We start from the raw sequence: 18,111 nt of genomic DNA, 5'->3' as shown, positions 1-18,111 counted from the left end.
TAACTAAAAATCATCTCCGAACGTCGGAACAAGACTCCCAAGTTCACCTGGGAGATATTTCATTGAGACTTCACTGTAAGATCACCGGGAACCATAACATCGAGCCTTGAAAATAAAAAGGCCTCGATATTTGTCGAGAAATAGAGTACCAGTAGTGCTCGCCAAAGCTAAATACGTCTTCCGACTCAGGCCGAAAGATAGCAAATCACGTTTCATGTTGTGCTGATCCGCCATGTTGGATTTATTTAAATTCGACTGGGCTTTATGAATTAAGTTCGACGTTTAAAACCACTGCCGTGCTTATGCCATGCTAGCGTCGCGCTCAATTCAATTGGAATTCGATATGGCAAAAGTACAACGTTTGAAACTTTATTTGAAAGTTTAAAAATTATCACCGGCACCTTGAGGCCATAGGATGTCCATGGTAAACTTTGAGTATCACAAGTTAGTTACTGAACATTTTTTACGGACAACTTTCCGTCGTTTCAGCGGCCAATCTGCGAGATGTACATCACTGTTGTAGCTTGCTGTCTCACACGTGTAATTAAAACAAAAAAGTTAGTTTAAGCTCCGTGGGATGAAATATCAGTATCACTACCAATTTCTCACTCAAACACTGACACAACAAACCCTTATCCAATTTGGACATGATAGTTGTTTCCGATTACCAGAGTTGGATTCCAACCCAATTTCCTCTTATTTATTGAATGTCCTGTAAAGGACACCGTACTCACGTCAGAATAAAGGACGGCTGGTTTACAACTAACTACATGTAGGCCTACAATTTTGTACAAACTTATTCAACGCGCGCCGCGCCGGTCCCGGATTGCGGAAGTCAAAGAGATTTTGTTAACTAGCTAGCAACACGTAGTGCTAGTGTGCCGTTGATCGGTCTTCAGATTATGGGGAAATAGATGATCTCCCGAAGGTTGAACAAAATAGCTCCTTTTCTACGTTTGGACCTCATAAAGTAGCACCAACAGGTCTGACATGGCGTTGATCACGGAAAAAGTGAGGCTAAAGGAGTCGGACGATCGTGTGCGACACTGGAAGCGATGGGGACCGTACCTCTCGGAGCGGCAGTGGGGGACCGTCAGGGAGGACTACTCGGCTGACGGAAGCTGGTTGGTAACAAGTGTCATTTGTGTTTAAAATGTTGGGTACGATCAGTCGGTCTTGATTTTCGCTACCAACCAATTTTCCGGCTGTGGGAGATTCTTCTTAAAGGAAAGTCGAAGTTTTTTATGCAGGGTTGTCAGCCCTCGGTATGTACCAACGTCATTTTGTCTATACCATGATTTTGGAAACTAGTTTTTTTTGTCAGGTGTTTGTGTCATGGACATGATGGGTGAATCAGACGTGTGCTTTATCATAAAACCCCCAGAATTGTGGGGTCCGACGCCCCCCCCCCCCCGCTCTGAGCGGGACAGACGTCGGACCCCACAGTTCTGAGGGTGTGCCTCATAAATTTGGAGGTCAAGAAATTTATCCAAATGGAAATGTATGACTCAGTAGTTGGACTGTTTCCACCTCTTATTAAAAAAAACAACCAAGATCATTTGCGCAGTACTGTGTAAGAAAACGCTTGGCAAGTGCTGAGTCAGCATGAATTGGCATTATTTTAAGAGAGCACCCACCAAGCCCTTCTGTCATGCTAGTATTTGTTTCGGTCAGTCCTGAAGTTGCATGGACTTTAGTCTTCTTTTATTTTTTTATCAGAAATGTTAATAATTAAAAGTGACAAACATGTAGACAGTTTCTGAGCCATTAAAAAAGTGAACAACTCTAAATGTGTCAGGATTGTGTTACAAAGAAAGACTAAAGGAGACAGGGTAAAATTGGGTTGGTGTGGGTACAGGCTTGGGTTGTGGTGGGTGGGCACGAGGGCTCAGAGGTCAGGGGTCAGAGGATGACCCCTGAGGAAAGCTTTTGATGAATATTAAAGTTTGCAGAGCAGGTTTGTTTCCTGAGTGTGAATGCATGTACTGCTCTTAAACTGTAATTTTGGAGGAGGCAAAGTTCAGTGACGTACTGTGTTCATAATTGTAAGTGTAGGTTTTGTTCCCAGTTGGAGTGACATTTATGTATATTGTAAAGTAATCAAAAAGAAGGGTGTTCCACAAGGGCTTTCGCAAATCAGCCCACTTTGCTAAAATTGTATGCCATACTGCTAAAATTTGTACATTACTTGCTTCCAATAACAACTTCCCAGCTGTTTGCTCAAGATAGATCGTATGGGTAAAGAAATCTACATGTACTTAATGTAAAATGTACATTTTGTACATAGAAATAATAGTCCTCTTTGAAATTGTGTGATTTGAAGGTTCCTTGTGATGTAAAGATTGCAAAGATTTTACACAGAAAGAACAATGTTGACTTGACAGGCAAACTCAACTTTGACTCCAAACTGAGTGGAATGTTTTGTGCGTGTCATTGCAGCTGGGATTATTTCCCCCATGACCACGCACGTTCCCGTGCCTACCGTTGGGGGGAGGACGGGCTCCTCGGCATCGCTGATCGCCAGTGCCGTCTCTGCTTTGGGCTGGCTCTCTGGAATGGCAAAGATCCCATCTTGAAAGAGCGACTCTACGGCCTGACAGGTGATGATAACAACGTTGGACCATTCTTACGGTTCACTTTCCACACAAAGTCTCATAACATGGAAGTCAATATTGTCCCAGCTCACAGACCCCGTGAACATCTTGGAAACATCTCAAGCCCATCTCAACTTCCTTGGGAGTATACAGCTCAATGCTGCCATCTTAGATACAAGTGGCTAATCAAACGCAACAACCATCTCTCCCCTCATAGGCACCCATTCATACTCCTGGGTGGAGAGAGGCAAGTGGATGTAAAGTGACTCACCCAAGGTCAAAACTTGCAACCAGCAGCTGGATTTGAACCCCCAACCCCTATGATCGGAAGTTACAAGCCCCTAATCACTAGGCCACACACCCTTGGAGAGCTCAGTGGTACGAGTTATGGAGGACACTGTGCTTGAATCGCCACTCACATTAGCCAAGGATGGAGGCCCCACTTGTGCATGCAACTGACGTAGACTTCGTGCAACGGGTTGACATGTGTACCCAAAGGGTGTGACCAGTTTTTAACAGGCTATCCAGACCATTTGCGATTCTGGCAAGATCCTTTTTCAAATCCAGTCAGGTCTTTGAGGTCATAATTAGTGTGGCCAAATCCGTGATCATATCTCCATGCATGAGAAAACGGGTCAGATAAATTTATGGAAACATTGTGGAAGTTGAGATTGTTTGAAGAAAATCTTGGAATGGTGGAAGACCTGTCTTTGTTTGATACAAAATTTTTAAGTTGTCTTTCTTGTATTCAGGGCCACAAGGTAACCATGGCGAAGACTGCAAGGAGAACTATTACTATCTAGATTCATCACCAACCCATTCCTACATGAAGGCCTTGTACAAGTACCCCCAGGCGGAGTACCCCTATGCCACATTGGAAAAAGAGGGGAGAGAACGGAGTGTCACCGATCCCGAGTTTGAACTGGAAGACTCAGGTAATTTGTCAGAAACTGTGGGCTCCATGCACACTGGCACAGTGGGACACGTACAGAAGCCAGTGCATGCACTGGATTACATGTATGTGTGTGCCATGCAGTGTACCAGTTTGCATGTCGGATTTTCATCTGAATGTGCACAAAGGTATATATAGAAATACATGTGAGTCTGACTTTGCATTAGAGTGTACTCAAATGAGAAAGACCTTTGCAGAGATGCTGAATTCATGGCAACGATGTTATTTAAGTGTCTGTCACTTTTCTCTCATCAAGTTTGAGGGAAATCTTGTATGTGGAGTCCATTCCAGGGTTGATCCAGAGCTAAATTTGGGGGGCGAACTAGTAATTTTTTGAGGGGCAATATATTGAGAAAAGTTTTTACATAGTTTTTTGTGACCTTTCTGAGGGGCGAGGCTACATTAACTGGGGGAGGGGGTTACACACTTTTGAAATGGACTTGCTTGACAAACAAGAGATCTATTCGGTATTCTTGCCCATGCTTACCTGGGTTGTGTGGTGTCAGCAGGGTTTGTGAGTGATTTCATAAGATACAGTTCTCAAGAGAAATGCATGTAAATTGATATCAGTCTCCCTTTGAAATGACTGGAATTGAGTTTATGTTTGCAAAGTTTGTTGCTTCTCTGAGATGTTGGTGTGGTAGCCAGTTGAGAAAATCCTGGTAGCAGTCGTTTGCTGATAATTGGGTGGGGGTTAGTAACAAGTAAGTTCACATGTTTAGTTTGTCTAAATGTGTGGCAGGCGTTTTTGCTGAGAGTCGGTACTGGGACGTCTTTGCCGAGTACACCAAGAACACCCCAAATGACGTCCTGTGCCGCATCACAGTGGCCAATCGTGGCCCCGAGCCAGCCACCATCCATGTCCTGCCGCAGTTCTGGTACCGCAACACCTGGATCTGGGGCTGTGACCACGAAGGATGCGGAATGAAACCCAGGCTGTCCCTGGGCAAGGACGGCAAGATAGCACTGACCCACGAGACTTTAGGTAAGCACCTGTACTTTGCAGTGCCACGGTCAAGTCCTTCAAGAACACCTTTCCAGTCCTGTGATTAGTTGCTTCACAAGAAGTCACAATTCTACACCAGAAGTCACAATTAATATCCCCGAAGTCTGAACCTGAGGCCATGAATACTTGAAATGCTACAATTTAGATATTCCTATTCAGTTGTTCACTCATTGTACGTAGTGTAAGCATTTATGATAGTATTTGTTATGACTAGGTATAGATGATTTTGAAGTATTTGACTAAACGCTGGTAAGACTGTGTATAGTTGTGTTACTTGGGAGATAAGGGCCTTCCCTTTATGGTGAGAACTATCCAATGTAAGAATAATATAACAGCATTTATAAGGTGTATCTAATCTGCCCCAAGCTGAAGCGCACCCCCAGTCGGCGAAAGAAAGACAGGTGGCTACAAGCATTTTCTTGCATGCGTTCTGCGTGTACGCAAAGACCATATATACCATAATAAATCAGTTACGCATACTCGGCGTGCTCCGTGTCAAACGCGCATATACTTGCGCGTCTCATGGCAAAAAACAGCACGCCCTCTGTTGTTCCACTTTGAGCAGATAGCATCTGTGTTTCAAAGGTGCTTAATTGTATTCATTGTCCCTGCTCGTTGGGCTCACAACATCTGATAATTCATGAGACGGTCTCAGCTCCTTGGGGAGTCTAGAGCTCCATGCTGCCGGCCATTTCAGGTGCAGGTAGCTGCATGTTGTAACCACCTCTACTCATTTACTTCTGGGTAGAGAGGGGCAGCAGGGGTGAAGTGACTTGCCCAAGGTGATAACATGTTACCTGCTAGGCTCAGACTCCTGACCCTACGATCAGGAGCTACAAACCTTAACCACTGGGCCGTATTTCCCTTTTAATTCAGTACAGACGCAGAAAGTTTCATAGTTGAGATATCAATAACGGCCAAATCTTTTTCCTGTAATCTGTGCCTCCCCGCAGACAAAATGACCATTGTTTATGACGCTGCCCCAGACGGTAGCAAGGCACCCCTTCTCTTCACCGAGAACGAGACCAACATGCGCCGCCTCTACGGTCTAGACAACTACACCAAGTTTGTCCGGGACGCTTTCCACCGTTACATCATCAACGGTAAAGCAGAGTTATCTCTAAAAAAATGCATTTTGCTGTTTATTGCGAGACTGAACTGCCTTTGAAAGTTTAAGTGTTTTTGCCATAAACGTTGCTGAATGCAGCAGCATACAACAGTGTTCTGACCGAGTCCACACTCAGCTGTGTCTAAATGTAACATGGTTTGAGGGTGATTAGTCAATATTAGCTCCCTGAGGTGTTAGAAATTGAGGGACTACTTCCTAAGGCAAAGCTGATGGAGCGTCGGAGAAAATTGATAGCTTGTGACCTCAACCATGCTTCACCATGAAAGGCGACCTGCAGCAAGAGCATATACCTCAGACAGGGAACGACCTGTTAGATCTCCGATGCCATGGTTCAATCTTGTCTTTGGTCTTCCTCTCCTCAATCGTCATATCTTACTCTGCTCTATCATCTTTTCCAAGCAGTCACCTTCACCAGCTTCAAACATCACTGTGTATCAAACCCTAACCTTCCCCAACCACACAGAATTAAACAGTAGTAAAGTGTTTCATTCTGTGGGGATAGGTCTGGTAGGCCCGGACAGCTGGCTTTTGCATTAGGTTTGGCAGTCCACACTTAGTGCACAAAATCCCATATGGGTGTTTAACTTTGTGTGAAAGGGGAAGGTTAGGTCCAGCAACCCTTAGGCAGCTAGGGTTAAAAAGTTTGGATTGGATTTCAAATTTTTTCTTCCAGGGGAGATGGATGCGATCGATGGGCGAGGCCGAGGCACAAAATGCGCCGCCCACTACATCTTGGAAGTGCCCCCAGGGGAGGAGGCTGTCGTCAGAGTCCGCTTCTTCTACAACAACGAGGACCCGGGGACGTACTTTGGGCAGGAGGCATTTGATGACGTCTTCACGACCAGGAAGTTAGAGACGGATGAATTTTATTCCGCAGTGAGTGCTCTTCTTGAAAACCCTCGATGAATTTGAGATGTTCTGAGTCAGTGCAGGCAAATCACAAAACATTGCGCCACCAAGAGGTTGCATTGTAAAGGCCATTTTTACAGTGCATGTTGGGTAAAGGTGGACATATTCTATTCACCAGCTGTGCACAGGGAACTTGAATTATTCACGATGTTTGTTTTTTCCAGGGAAGACAATCATAAGTGTACTTCAAGTTGTGGTCTTAATTAATTCTTACTTCATTCTATTGCATAGAATGTCCAAATCTTTCAATAATTTCCCCGAGTTGTCTACTGACATACATTCAAATGTAAATCATGGCAAGGCAGCCATGCTTTTGTCGACCAAAAACTTAAAAAAAGCCCTCCCCTTGGCAAGGTGTTGGTGGAACGCTGTATTGTGAATCGCCCCTACTTGGGTTCATTGACAATGAGGGTAAAACGTTGACCATGTCTGAAAGTTGTGGCCGTGTGTTGAAATAATGCACTCCTATGGAAGTCGCTGGCTTGTGGATGGGGCTTCTTCCCGTAGACAAGTGTGCTGTTACTAGCCATAGCCTGTAGACTTGGACATATCTTATGATTATGTTGCAAAGCCCTCGAGTTGTTTGAATAAAAGTAGAATTAAAGCTGTTAAGCAAAAGTAGCTGCTAGTGTATTTTATTTTTTTCTTTAGACGCTTCAAGTTCTCACACATGGCATAATTATGAAGGGCAGCAGTAACATAGCTACAATTTTTGAAATATGGAGGGCCTGATGTTTCGATCCTAGCAGAATCTTTCTCAAAGGCCTTTGTATTTTAGGTCATTATAGTCAGCAAGCAGTTTGCAGCAGTTTTGCATTACATATCTTTGGAATTAGTCTCAATTTTGATGTGAAAATCAAAACCAGAGTTTTCAGTGGGCATTCATCGCTGAGAGTTCTTAATTTCCTTAATCCTGCCCCCCCACCTGCAGATTATCCCAGCTGCCGCTGACTCGGAAGAGTTCAAAGTGGCTCGGCAGGCCTACGCCAGCCTACTCTGGAGTAAGCAGTTCTACCATTACATCGTCAAGGCCTGGTTAGAGGGAGATCGGGAGACCCCCAGGCCCCCCCAGAGCCGTGACAAGGGTCGGAACACGGAATGGAGGCACCTCTATAACATGGACATCATCTCCATGCCCGACAAGTGGGAATACCCCTGGGTATGTCAGGGCCCTTCCCTCGTCATAAAGTTACCACAGTCTCTTAGAAAATTTGAAAGAGGAGTGATTCACACGTGGTCTGTCGCAACTGATGGAGCATGGAGAAACACGTAATCTCTTATTCCTTCATGGAGTGGACGACTGCGGCAGTCTGCCATGAAACATTTCATTTAGCAGCTAACTTAAAAGTAAAAGTTGAGAACTACCTGGTAATTGTTTTTATTATTATTATTATTTATTTCTGGTAAGGACACCAAGGATTCTAATTTCTAACACTGATGGCTGTACCTAGTAATGACTCCTCTTATTTTTTTGCATACTTGGTATGGACGACCACAGTTTGCAAAAATATCACTCTTCGTCGGTGTCACATTTTATCTGAAAATGCTCGTATGCCCCATTAAGTTTAAAAAGGGTCCTATGTTCATTGAGCATGTAGTAGCATGGTGTTTATTGTGCAGTGTCGTAATCACACTGCATGAGTTTTTAACATTCGGTGTAGTATTCATTTCCTTTTGTACTGATAATCGGCCATAGTTTTACCCAGGCCTTGGTAGGCAAAAGTATGACTGTGACCCAGAAGGAGCAGACCCTGTAGGGAAAGCTTTTAATTGTTCTGATGGAAGAAAACGATTGTTTTCCGGGCACATATGATTAAAATGATCTTTTTGGGTTGTGTGACAGTACGCGTCGTGGGACTTGGCATTCCACATGATCCCCTTCGCTAAGCTGGATCCAACCTTTGCCAAGGACCAACTCCTACTGTTCCTGCGTGAGTGGTACATGGCCCCAAATGGTCAGGTAAGCACCTTGAGCAACAGTAGCATAAAAAATGTCAGGGGGAGGGTGGATTCTGCCCCGCCCATGGCTCTTTTAAGACTAGAACAAACCTTGAAACTTTGTGGCCCAGTAGGTCTGATTCTAAATCGTTAGGGTTGTTCTACGTAGTCTTGATATAAATCCACCAGATGCAGCGTTTTTCAGTGACAGCTATATTGCCTGTTGGGAATTCAGGTGAACTTTATGGGGAAATTAACCACTCGGTGCCGGGGTTTCCGATACCGGACTTCTTTGGTTTGCACGCATCATACCGGGTTGCCCAAAATCGGATGAAGGAGCTGGGCCTTGTAACAAAAGATCGTACTCGGAACAAAAGACCGAGCTGCTGGGAATTGCCAACATTTTTTCAGTTGTCATTAGCGGAAGTAATCCGTCATTGTTTTGAAACAGTATACCACTGTTTGCGGCATTCAGCACCCGAGTATTATCAGCGGGAACAAAGTGCTCCGGCACTCCCGCAATGAGTGATTGAGTGATACAGTACCGCTGCACGCTAATCTGGCCGCATTTGAAAAGACGCCACAGCCATTCAGCAACTCACTTGGCCAATTTTGGGAACAAAGGAAATTATGCAACACTGCACAATCTGTGCTGTCTTTACTGGGTGGCAGGCCTGGCTGCAATCCTCGGGCATCAGTGGAGGTTGCCTGTCAGATTAGAGTAACCGCCAGACAGTCATTTGTGTGGGTGTAAACTTCCAGTAAATGAAGTTATGAATTCTTGAAGAATTCGAAAACAGTAAATCTTGAAAATCGCCTAGGAACTCGTCCCGCATATTCAAATTCCATCCGGTAGATAGTGGTTAATGATGTAATAGTGTGGGCGTTATTATCAGTGGATACTAATACGCACTACTTTCTTTGAGGAGAATATTTCCATCGTTAAATTAAGGAATTACATGTATCTTTGTCGTACATGTATTTGATTCTTTAATAGATTCCTGCCTATGAGTTTGCCTTTGGTGACGTCAACCCACCAGTCCATGCGTGGGCCGTGTTCAGGGTCTTCAAGGCCGTAGCTCCCCGGGGGTCCAGAGACAGGAACTTCCTGGCCAGAGCCTTCCAGAAACTCCTGCTCAACTTCACTTGGTAGGGGACGCCAGTGTTCTCAATGTGTAGCTTACTCTTTCAATAATGTTAGAGGGTAGGGGGCTAATCATCTCTCTCACAGCTAGGATGGAGCTACATCCTCGTCTAGTCAGAGGTGCTTTAGGTAACTGCCAAATGACCAATGTAGCTACAGAGCACCGACAGATCAAAACTGTTGCTTTTTCCTGAGGAATGAAAACCGGAGAACTTAGAGGAAAAAATGTGGGTTCTGGAAAGATCAGAGCAAGGCTGGGGGGAAATCAAACATGAGCCATAGCGATGAGGGGCAAGAGTTTCCAACGCTTGCCATCTTTTGGTGAGAATTCTGTGGTGGTGGAAACTTTCAGGATGCTAAGGATTGGAAGATGCTGTAAAGCAAAAGTGACCAAGAAGTGGAGACTGGATACTGTTTAGAAGCAAATGAAAAATTGATGTTATGCTAGCCAAAAGTACTTTTGAAGTTTACTGGTAACAGAGTTTATGTCAACTGCATGATCTAGAAATCAAGGATGTCATTCGCTTTGGGTCTGATTTATAAAAACCCTTTCTTTCAGAATAAGATATCTGGCTGTTCATTTGTTTACAGGTGGGTGAATCGCAAGGACCCTGATGGCAAGAATCTCTTCTCTGGTGGCTTCCTAGGTCTGGACAACATTGGGGTGTTTGACAGGTCACGACCTTTGCCCACAGGAGGTCATCTGGAACAGGTATGCAAAGACAAGAGATTGACTAATATCAGGAGATAAATTTCGGGAAGGGATTGCCTCGCCTTTGATTCGAGATGGCTGACTTACGAACAAGGCTGGTATGGAACCATCAAGCATGATATACCTGCATTTGTGAGAGGGGCACTCGAAAGGTACATGCTCATGGTCACCTGGGAAACGCTGACTGCACTGTTCCAACTGTGCTATGCCTGAGAAGACATTTCTTTCCTGGCGCCTTTGCGATATGAAAGGTTTCTGGCGTGAGGAATATTGAAACACATATTCCTTAAACCTCAGAGTCTCCAACCCTCAACTTTCAACACAGTATTGCCCCACAATTTAAATGGGGGATTGGATGACCGTCCCTGTTTGCTCTGGTCATTTCAGGCCGACGGCACAGCCTGGATGGCCTTCTTCTGCATCGTCATGCTAGACATCGCCCTGGAGTTGGCCAGGAGCGACGAGAGCTACGAGGACATGGCCAGCAAGTTCTTTGAGCATTTTGTTTCCATCATCGACGCCATGAACTCGGTTGGTGGAGGTGAGTTCGTCGAAAGGGAAGGGGCCCATGTGTCCCTCAGTGGGGCATACAGGTTTTGAGTCCACAGGGGACAGATAGGGAAGTTTCTCTGGAATGATTGTCCACATTTTTTTATCCCTCGAGGAAGGTGCTATTACTGTCCCTTAAATGCTAGAAAAGATTCGTACAGTTTCTAAAAAGTCAGTTAATTTGTGTAAAATGTATTACAGAGTTTGCCAATTTGTACTGAGTGATGATTTGCATCTGAAGTGCTTCTAAGCAGTTGTTGCTGCGAAAGCTTTACGCAAAGGTTTTTAATAGTTAGTCGTGATAATGCTCAATAATTTTTCCGTTTATAATTGCGCGATCAACATGGCTCCTCGCCATTAAGTTTACAATTGTATATGTCACATGTGTCTTCAAATGTGTTAATCATTTCCCACGTCCAAAATGTCTTGTTTCAGGTCATAGAGAATAAACTGGTTAAATCTCTTCCAAATTTGTCTCGGCTGCTCTAATTTTTCCCAGAATTAGTGGATTTTGTATCAGAAATGAGGGTAAGAGTTGGCCGATCTTCAGTCGTTTGTGAGAAAACAGCAATGATGTTATTTTTTGTGCATCTGCAGGCCTTTGGGATGAGGAGGACGGCTTCTACTATGACGTTCTCAAGACAGACACCTGCACCATCCCCCTGCGCATCCGTTCCATGGTGGGCCTGGTCCCGCTCTTTGCCTCCCTGACCTTGGAGGAAGAGGTTATCCAGAAGCTGCCGGGGTTCAAGAAGCGGCTGGACTGGTTCATGAAGCACCGCTCCGAGCTGTCGGATCACGTAAGTCAACTTGGTTGGAAATGAGTTTCTTCAACTTCAGCTTGGTTGGGTGTTGGGTCGTGGGGCGTGGTTTTGGGTGATGACCACATAAGTTGACTCCGTTGAAATGTATTTCCGACTTGACCCTGTTTGGGGGCATAGTGTAGGATACCTGGTGGGCAAACTAGACCTACGTCTTGTGAATGTTATAGTTTTAATGTTACATTTTAAACATTTAAACAAATTTTAAAACCATTTATATCTCTTGTAAATAATTGAATAGCTAACCTAATTTTAACATTTGGACCTTAGCATTTGCCTTTGAGATTACTTTACACAGAAGTAACGCCTGTCAAACCATGAACTTTACAAAACACCAGTGCCCCTTTAATATTTGATCGTATCTTCGGGACTTTGATTTATATATTTTTCGTGATTGGTTCATGTCAAAATGCTGCCTGGCAAGGATTTTTATTTTCTGCATTTCCTACATGTTTGTGTGACTGAAGTGTAGAGCTGTTTTAATGGTTTGCAAAACAGGTGGGTCTAAAACAAAGGCACTTTTGTGTTTGTTGCTAAATTGCGCCTAACAATTCATGGAAGCTTAGTGAAGCTTCTGCCTTCTGCGAAGAGACATCAGCACAGCTGTTGGTCTCCAACCCGTACATAGAGGCTCTCAGTGCATTATGTGTCTTTGTGTTGCACACCAGATTGCGTACAAGACCATGGCGGATGGCATCCATGGACGTCATCTCCTCGGCATCCCTCAACGCAAGCAGCTCAAGAAGGTTCTTAAGTACATGCTAGACGAGGAGGAGTTCCTCTCGCCATACGGGATCCGCTCCCTGTCCAAGGTGGGTTTGTCTGTCTGCCTGCCAGCCAGTCTGTCTCTCAGGCCGTGTTGGTATCCAGCTGTCTGCTGCCTTAGGCTTAGCTATTTGTTAATCTGTCACCTTTCTCAAAGTCTGTCTGTGTGATCCCGTGTAGTGTTGAATCCCTTTCTTCCAGGCGTCGGTCACGTTTCTTACTGAGTGTTGCTTTTGGGGGGCTATATCACAGACAGAAAAAACCTGTTTTTCTGCCTGGTACTGCACCTGTGATTTCCCCCTTCACAGGCATGACGTGTCGCTGTGTCATTGCTGAGGTGGGCTTGTCTGAGAGCAAATCATTCAAGGGCCAAACCAAGTAAATGCTTTGCTCTGTTTTCCAGAGCTTACAGGTTAACTTCTTCAGTAGTCTTTTGGTCATTCTTAAAGACATTTTTTTTACTCAATCCCTCAACATTTGTAAGATGTAAAGCCTTTCAAATCTAATTACAAGTTTACCCTCAACTTTGCACACCTTCAAATCTTTTTGTCAAATTCAGGTGCACAAGGACCACCCGTTCGTGGTCAACGTGCAAGGAGAGGAGTACAAAGTCAACTATGTCCCCGGTGAGTCCAACACCTACCTGTTTGGGGGTAACAGCAACTGGCGTGGACCCATCTGGCTTTGTGGTAAGGATTGCTGTTTCTTATCCAGTTCATCAAAGCGTGGTTGGTAGATATCCAGACTTGATCGGAGTCTATGCTGACTTTTTCCCGGAAGAAGGCATGTGAAAGGGGTAGAGTTAATTTTCCAACTTTGAAAATGGATACTGGGGCAAAGACCTTTGATTTATAAATTCTATAAGGTTGCTGCTAGAATGTACTTGGACCTGTTGAAGTTACCCAGATTAGGATGAGTTGAGTTCAGACGGCAGGATTTGTAAGAGTCATGTAGAAATATATCATGTTTTTAAGTTTTTCCTTTTTCTGCCTCGCTTGTAGTGTGAAAGGAGTTGGGCAATGTTGATAAAAATCTGACAGCATATTTTTGAATCACAAAAGTTTTTCTCTAAAGATGTTAAACAGGGAGCATAGGCACGGGTTACTCAGGGGTCTAAATTTTGGGAAATTAAGAATGGTACTTCAAGTGATTTCAGTTTGAATAACACATTGTGTAAATGAGATGAAATTGATTGAACATTGATAAAGAAATAAAATGAGATGAAATTGATAAAAAACAGACCGATCATAGGAGACCTAATACTGCTTTAGCCCTACACTCAAGTACATATTCTCAAACTTGAGGCGAGCACATCTTTTGGCACACCGCAGCATCCCATTGGTCGATGAGGTGTTCAAGGCATGTGTGAAACCTAAATGAGAGCGTTGTTCAGTCCATTGTGGAAACAGCTTGTGATTCTGGTTGCAAAATTCGCCCCATACGTTGCCTCTTCCGATTGCAGTGAACTACCTGATCATCGAGGCCTTGGAGCGTTACGACTTCTTCCATGGCCCCACCTTCAAGGTGGAGTGCCCCACGGGGTCTGGCAACATGATGCGCCTCAAGGACTGCGCTAAGGAGATCTCCTCTCGCCTGGCTAAGATATTTCTGCCGGATGAGAACGGGGTGCGGCCGTGCCACGCCGACAACCCACTCTACAAGGAGGACCCGGCATTCAAGGACCTTATCTTGTTCTACGAGTATTTCCACGGCGACACGGGACGTGGCTGTGGAGCTAGGTAAAATTTTTTTTTAATTAAAAAAAGGACTGAGCTCTACTTGAGTAGTTTGTCGAATGTATTGGAACTGAGCAAGTAAGATTGATGACAACTGGTCTGGAACCTCTCCTCCATGAGCTGTTAATTTATCTGTAAACCTCTGCTCTGCTGTAGTCAAATGTATTCATGGCAGCTTATGGTCTTAGCTCTTTGCTGCAACATGATGGTATGCGTGGCTTTGAATTACCAGTGACGCAATAAACCTTTGCAAAATGTTCTCAAATTGTTGATATGTTCTTCAGGGGGCAAGTTAGGACCAAATATATAAATGTATAATTTGACCTCTGGCCAATTGCTTTGTAATAATTAGCACGTGCAACACAGTCACACCCGAATGACCCAACGCAAACCACGATATTTTGTAGCATCTCATGGCCACTCGCAAGTCTCACCGTATTCATATCTTGTAGTGTTCATGGTACCATACATTACATATTTCATTTGAACGGTTCCTGCTGTTCTGTTAAACGAAACCTGTGGTGCGTCTATGTCCCAGGGTATGGCTGCGAATGGTCCTTTGGATAGTCCATGCCATCCAGCACTCACAAGATGTTGATCCAATTATAGTGAAATAATTACAGCCTTTGCAAGAATTTGCCCAGCGTCCGTCCAACTACACTTAACTTTTGCCCTAACTCATGCTTGCACTCGGCCTACCAATCAAGTGGAGTACTATAATGGCAGAATGTTAAAAGTTGTTAAGATTTTATTCCGGTTTTTCTCGTTTCCTTTCCCAGCCACCAGACAGGTTGGACGGCCATTGTGACACTGTGCCTAGAGAGAATTGCAAACAAGTAACCAGGTTGCAGCATGCTTGACGTCACCTGCAGATCTCATTCCTTATAGTTGATATATTCCAAGTTATGACACTGAGCTTGTGAGTCCCATTCACAACTTTTCCTTGTGAACCCTTATTTCCTGGATCTGTGTAGTCACTGATGAAAATGTAAAGGTGTCTGCGTAGGTATCGTATGTCTGTTGTGCTATAAATTAACTTGCAGGATCATTTTGAAGTAACAAGAAGGGTCAAATATGTTGCGTAATTTTTGGCAATGAATGCTTCCTGTTGCAGTAACTTTGCAAAGTACATACAGGTTGTTAAAAAATACTCGTGGAAATTTTTAAATTTGAATAGGATCCCTTCAAAATCACTCTTTTGAAGGAGCTTAATACGAATCGAAACTAGAGGTGATGGCATTCATGTGAAATACACTATAAAACCTAGTTTCATTCAGCCGGTTACCCCTCTAACTAGCCACAAACAAACAGGATACCGTTTCTGTCACCGTGCTAACTGGCCACCGTGCTGCCACAAAATAATTATGCAGTAGGTAAAATGGACGGTACCCACTTGAAATGGTTACTGTCAGTCACTAGCACCAGCACGGAGGCCAATTTCAAAATAATGTGTCTTATTTAGATAAATAACTGGGTCTTTTTGGTCGGGTTGTCGCCACACCAAATCCTATTGCTTCTTGTTTTTAGTGCCAGAATTTCATGTTGTAGAAAACTGTTTTCAAAAGTTTGTTCGACTTTAAAACAACCAAACGTATTATTAACACCCTATACATCCTCACTGTATGACTATTCCACAGTGGACCATGTACTTTAGGCTCGCATATAGCACAAACTAGCTCGTTAGAGTCGCACAAATTAGAATTGTACTTTTATTTTTATACTTTCAGTAGCAACCTGGCTTTCTGTTTTCATTAATCTGCAGCTTAATTAGTGCAACAAAGTGCATCCCTCACAAAACCTTTATTTCCTGGAGTATGCCAGACTTCAGTAATGGCTTCCAACAAATGTCATTTCTGTCGCACCCATCAAGTACATGTACTTTATTTTGAGTAGCTGCTGTGGCCTGCACTGTGCTTATATATGCATGCACTAGGCCACATTAATTTTATTCAAATTGCATGTTGTCAAGTGATGCTGAATTTTATTGCTCTTTTTTATGATGGAAATTAATCACCTGGCTACGAATTAGTTGAGAAATGTTTTGAAAGACCTGGTACAGTACTGGAGAAAACAGTATTTCATAGATGGTTGACTGTTGACACAGTCAATTAATTTTTATGTTGGGAACATGTATGTTGTATCAACATCTGTGCTAGTACAAGCAAAATCACCCGGCTTCTAGCTAGTTAAGATATGTTGATGTTGCATATTACAATATGGGGGGAAAATAACTGTTGCCATGACAAGACGTGACATCACAGATGACCGTCCGTGCATTTTGTGTAGGGAACACATGCCACTTGACGTTTTGCTGGTACAAGCAATATTCTATATTCTACATGCACATCACTTTCCCAGTGGTCACTCATTTACTTAAAAAAGTGTGTGCAAGATTTAAGTATGTGCAACTTTGAATTAATTTTTAAATGTCTCTTGCAATCAAGATTTGAAAGATTTGTTAATATCCATTGGTCGCTAGAAATGGAAATATTTGTCTTGAAATGTTAAAAGGATTTATTTTGTACATGATAGAGCATGCAGTATGTTTAGTTTTGTTAATACTAACTGAATTCCTTTACTGACACCATGTTATCTTAAACTCTACCCAGAAAACCTTGTTTATCTATCAAGGTGCTAGGACTTCAGATTTTCTTTCTGCGGGTCGCAGCGCTTCAGAAATTGTGGAATGTTTTAACTTTGATCCTGGGGAGTTTGGGTATTTACGTGTGAACCATCGTTACGGTGGCTTGAAAAGCAAGCTTTCTCTCTTGAGGGTAATTGCGTTGAGACATTTCTGGGCAGCTGTTGTACAACACTGCAGATGATGCTGTGATAAATTTGTCATTTGGTCATGTGACATGACAACATTGTAGCAGTTTTGGAACATTAGTTTGTTGTAATTGTTTCATCCAGGTTGTCAATCAAAGTTGAAGAACTAGACACACTTGTTCCATAGTTGTAGGCACCACATTGTTGAACAGTGGCTAATTGGAGGAAGGAAATGTGGGGATGTTCAAAACTCACCACTACCCAGTTTAAATTTTCCTACCAGAGAAATCTTTCCCGAAACATGGCTCAGGCCAGGCCTACCTCGTCAGGTCACACAAGACTGTCCATAAAATTGTCCACACTGGCCTCCCCCCCCAAAAGTGATCACCGACGGACAGGTTGTAAAGACAAACCGATCAGAATTTGTGGCAGCATCAGTTGTGCTGCAGTGACAAATGGACAAAAGTGACCCTCTTGTTCCCGTGCTGTAGCACCTCGGGGTAGTGCTACAAGCTAAATGTGATGTCATGGTGGTGATGTCAAGATTGGATATTCTGAAGTAGGGGCATCAACCTGCGTACGCCTTGCGCTTGGTTGGGTTAGCTTTAGCCAACTGTTTTGTTAATAGTGGCATTTTGGAGAGTGTGCTGCGGGGAAAGTGAAATTCTGAAGTAAATTTCCTTAAAAGTGCATCACTAAATGTGGGCATTCTTCTGCCAAATTTCACTCTTACTACTTTTATCATTCTGTGTTGAATATATTTTGTATTTTTATATTAAAACTTCTAGTTAAACTCAAGGCAACCCAGGATAGTTCTGTCTCTAAAAATCTCGGTATATATTCTAAAATTTTATCAGGTAAAAAAAAATTTAAATTAACTGCCTAGGTAGAATACCACTGCTCAATAGAATATTGCCGACATTAAAATAAAGGACATGCCTTCTTCCTTGAATTTACAAAACCTCTTCAGAAAGTAGTTCATGAACTGCATGAAACTGTTGTGTCTGCTTTGATTCCGCAAGATGGCCTGGTATATTTTTCATCTACAGGCCCTCATGTGTCTTGCCTGTACATAGAGGTACAGTGG

The 18,111-nt window shown here is 43.4% G+C and overlaps 1 protein-coding gene across 1 annotated transcript; it reads left to right on the top strand.

The window, feature by feature from the left end:
- The first annotated feature begins 810 nt into the window (after positions 1-810).
- Positions 811-17,985, top strand: LOC110982241 (uncharacterized). The gene is made up of 16 exons (XM_022240535.2): positions 811-1,124; positions 2,440-2,600; positions 3,347-3,529; positions 4,289-4,531; positions 5,506-5,655; positions 6,355-6,557; positions 7,522-7,749; positions 8,434-8,550; positions 9,526-9,677; positions 10,264-10,384; positions 10,772-10,925; positions 11,531-11,733; positions 12,423-12,566; positions 13,079-13,208; positions 13,982-14,258; positions 15,035-17,985. Exons 1-16 carry the CDS (start codon positions 991-993, stop codon positions 15,093-15,095), a joined length of 2,661 nt encoding a protein of 886 aa, XP_022096227.2. The 5' UTR covers positions 811-990; the 3' UTR covers positions 15,096-17,985.
- The last annotated feature ends 126 nt before the right edge of the window (positions 17,986-18,111 follow it).

The sequence above is a fragment of the Acanthaster planci genome, linkage group LG09 (assembly GCF_054643075.1).
Source record: "Acanthaster planci isolate LZ-2023a linkage group LG09, COTS_SCS, whole genome shotgun sequence".
Taxonomy (NCBI): domain Eukaryota; kingdom Metazoa; phylum Echinodermata; class Asteroidea; order Valvatida; family Acanthasteridae; genus Acanthaster; species Acanthaster planci.
This window is presented reverse-complemented; position numbering and strand designations above follow the sequence as displayed.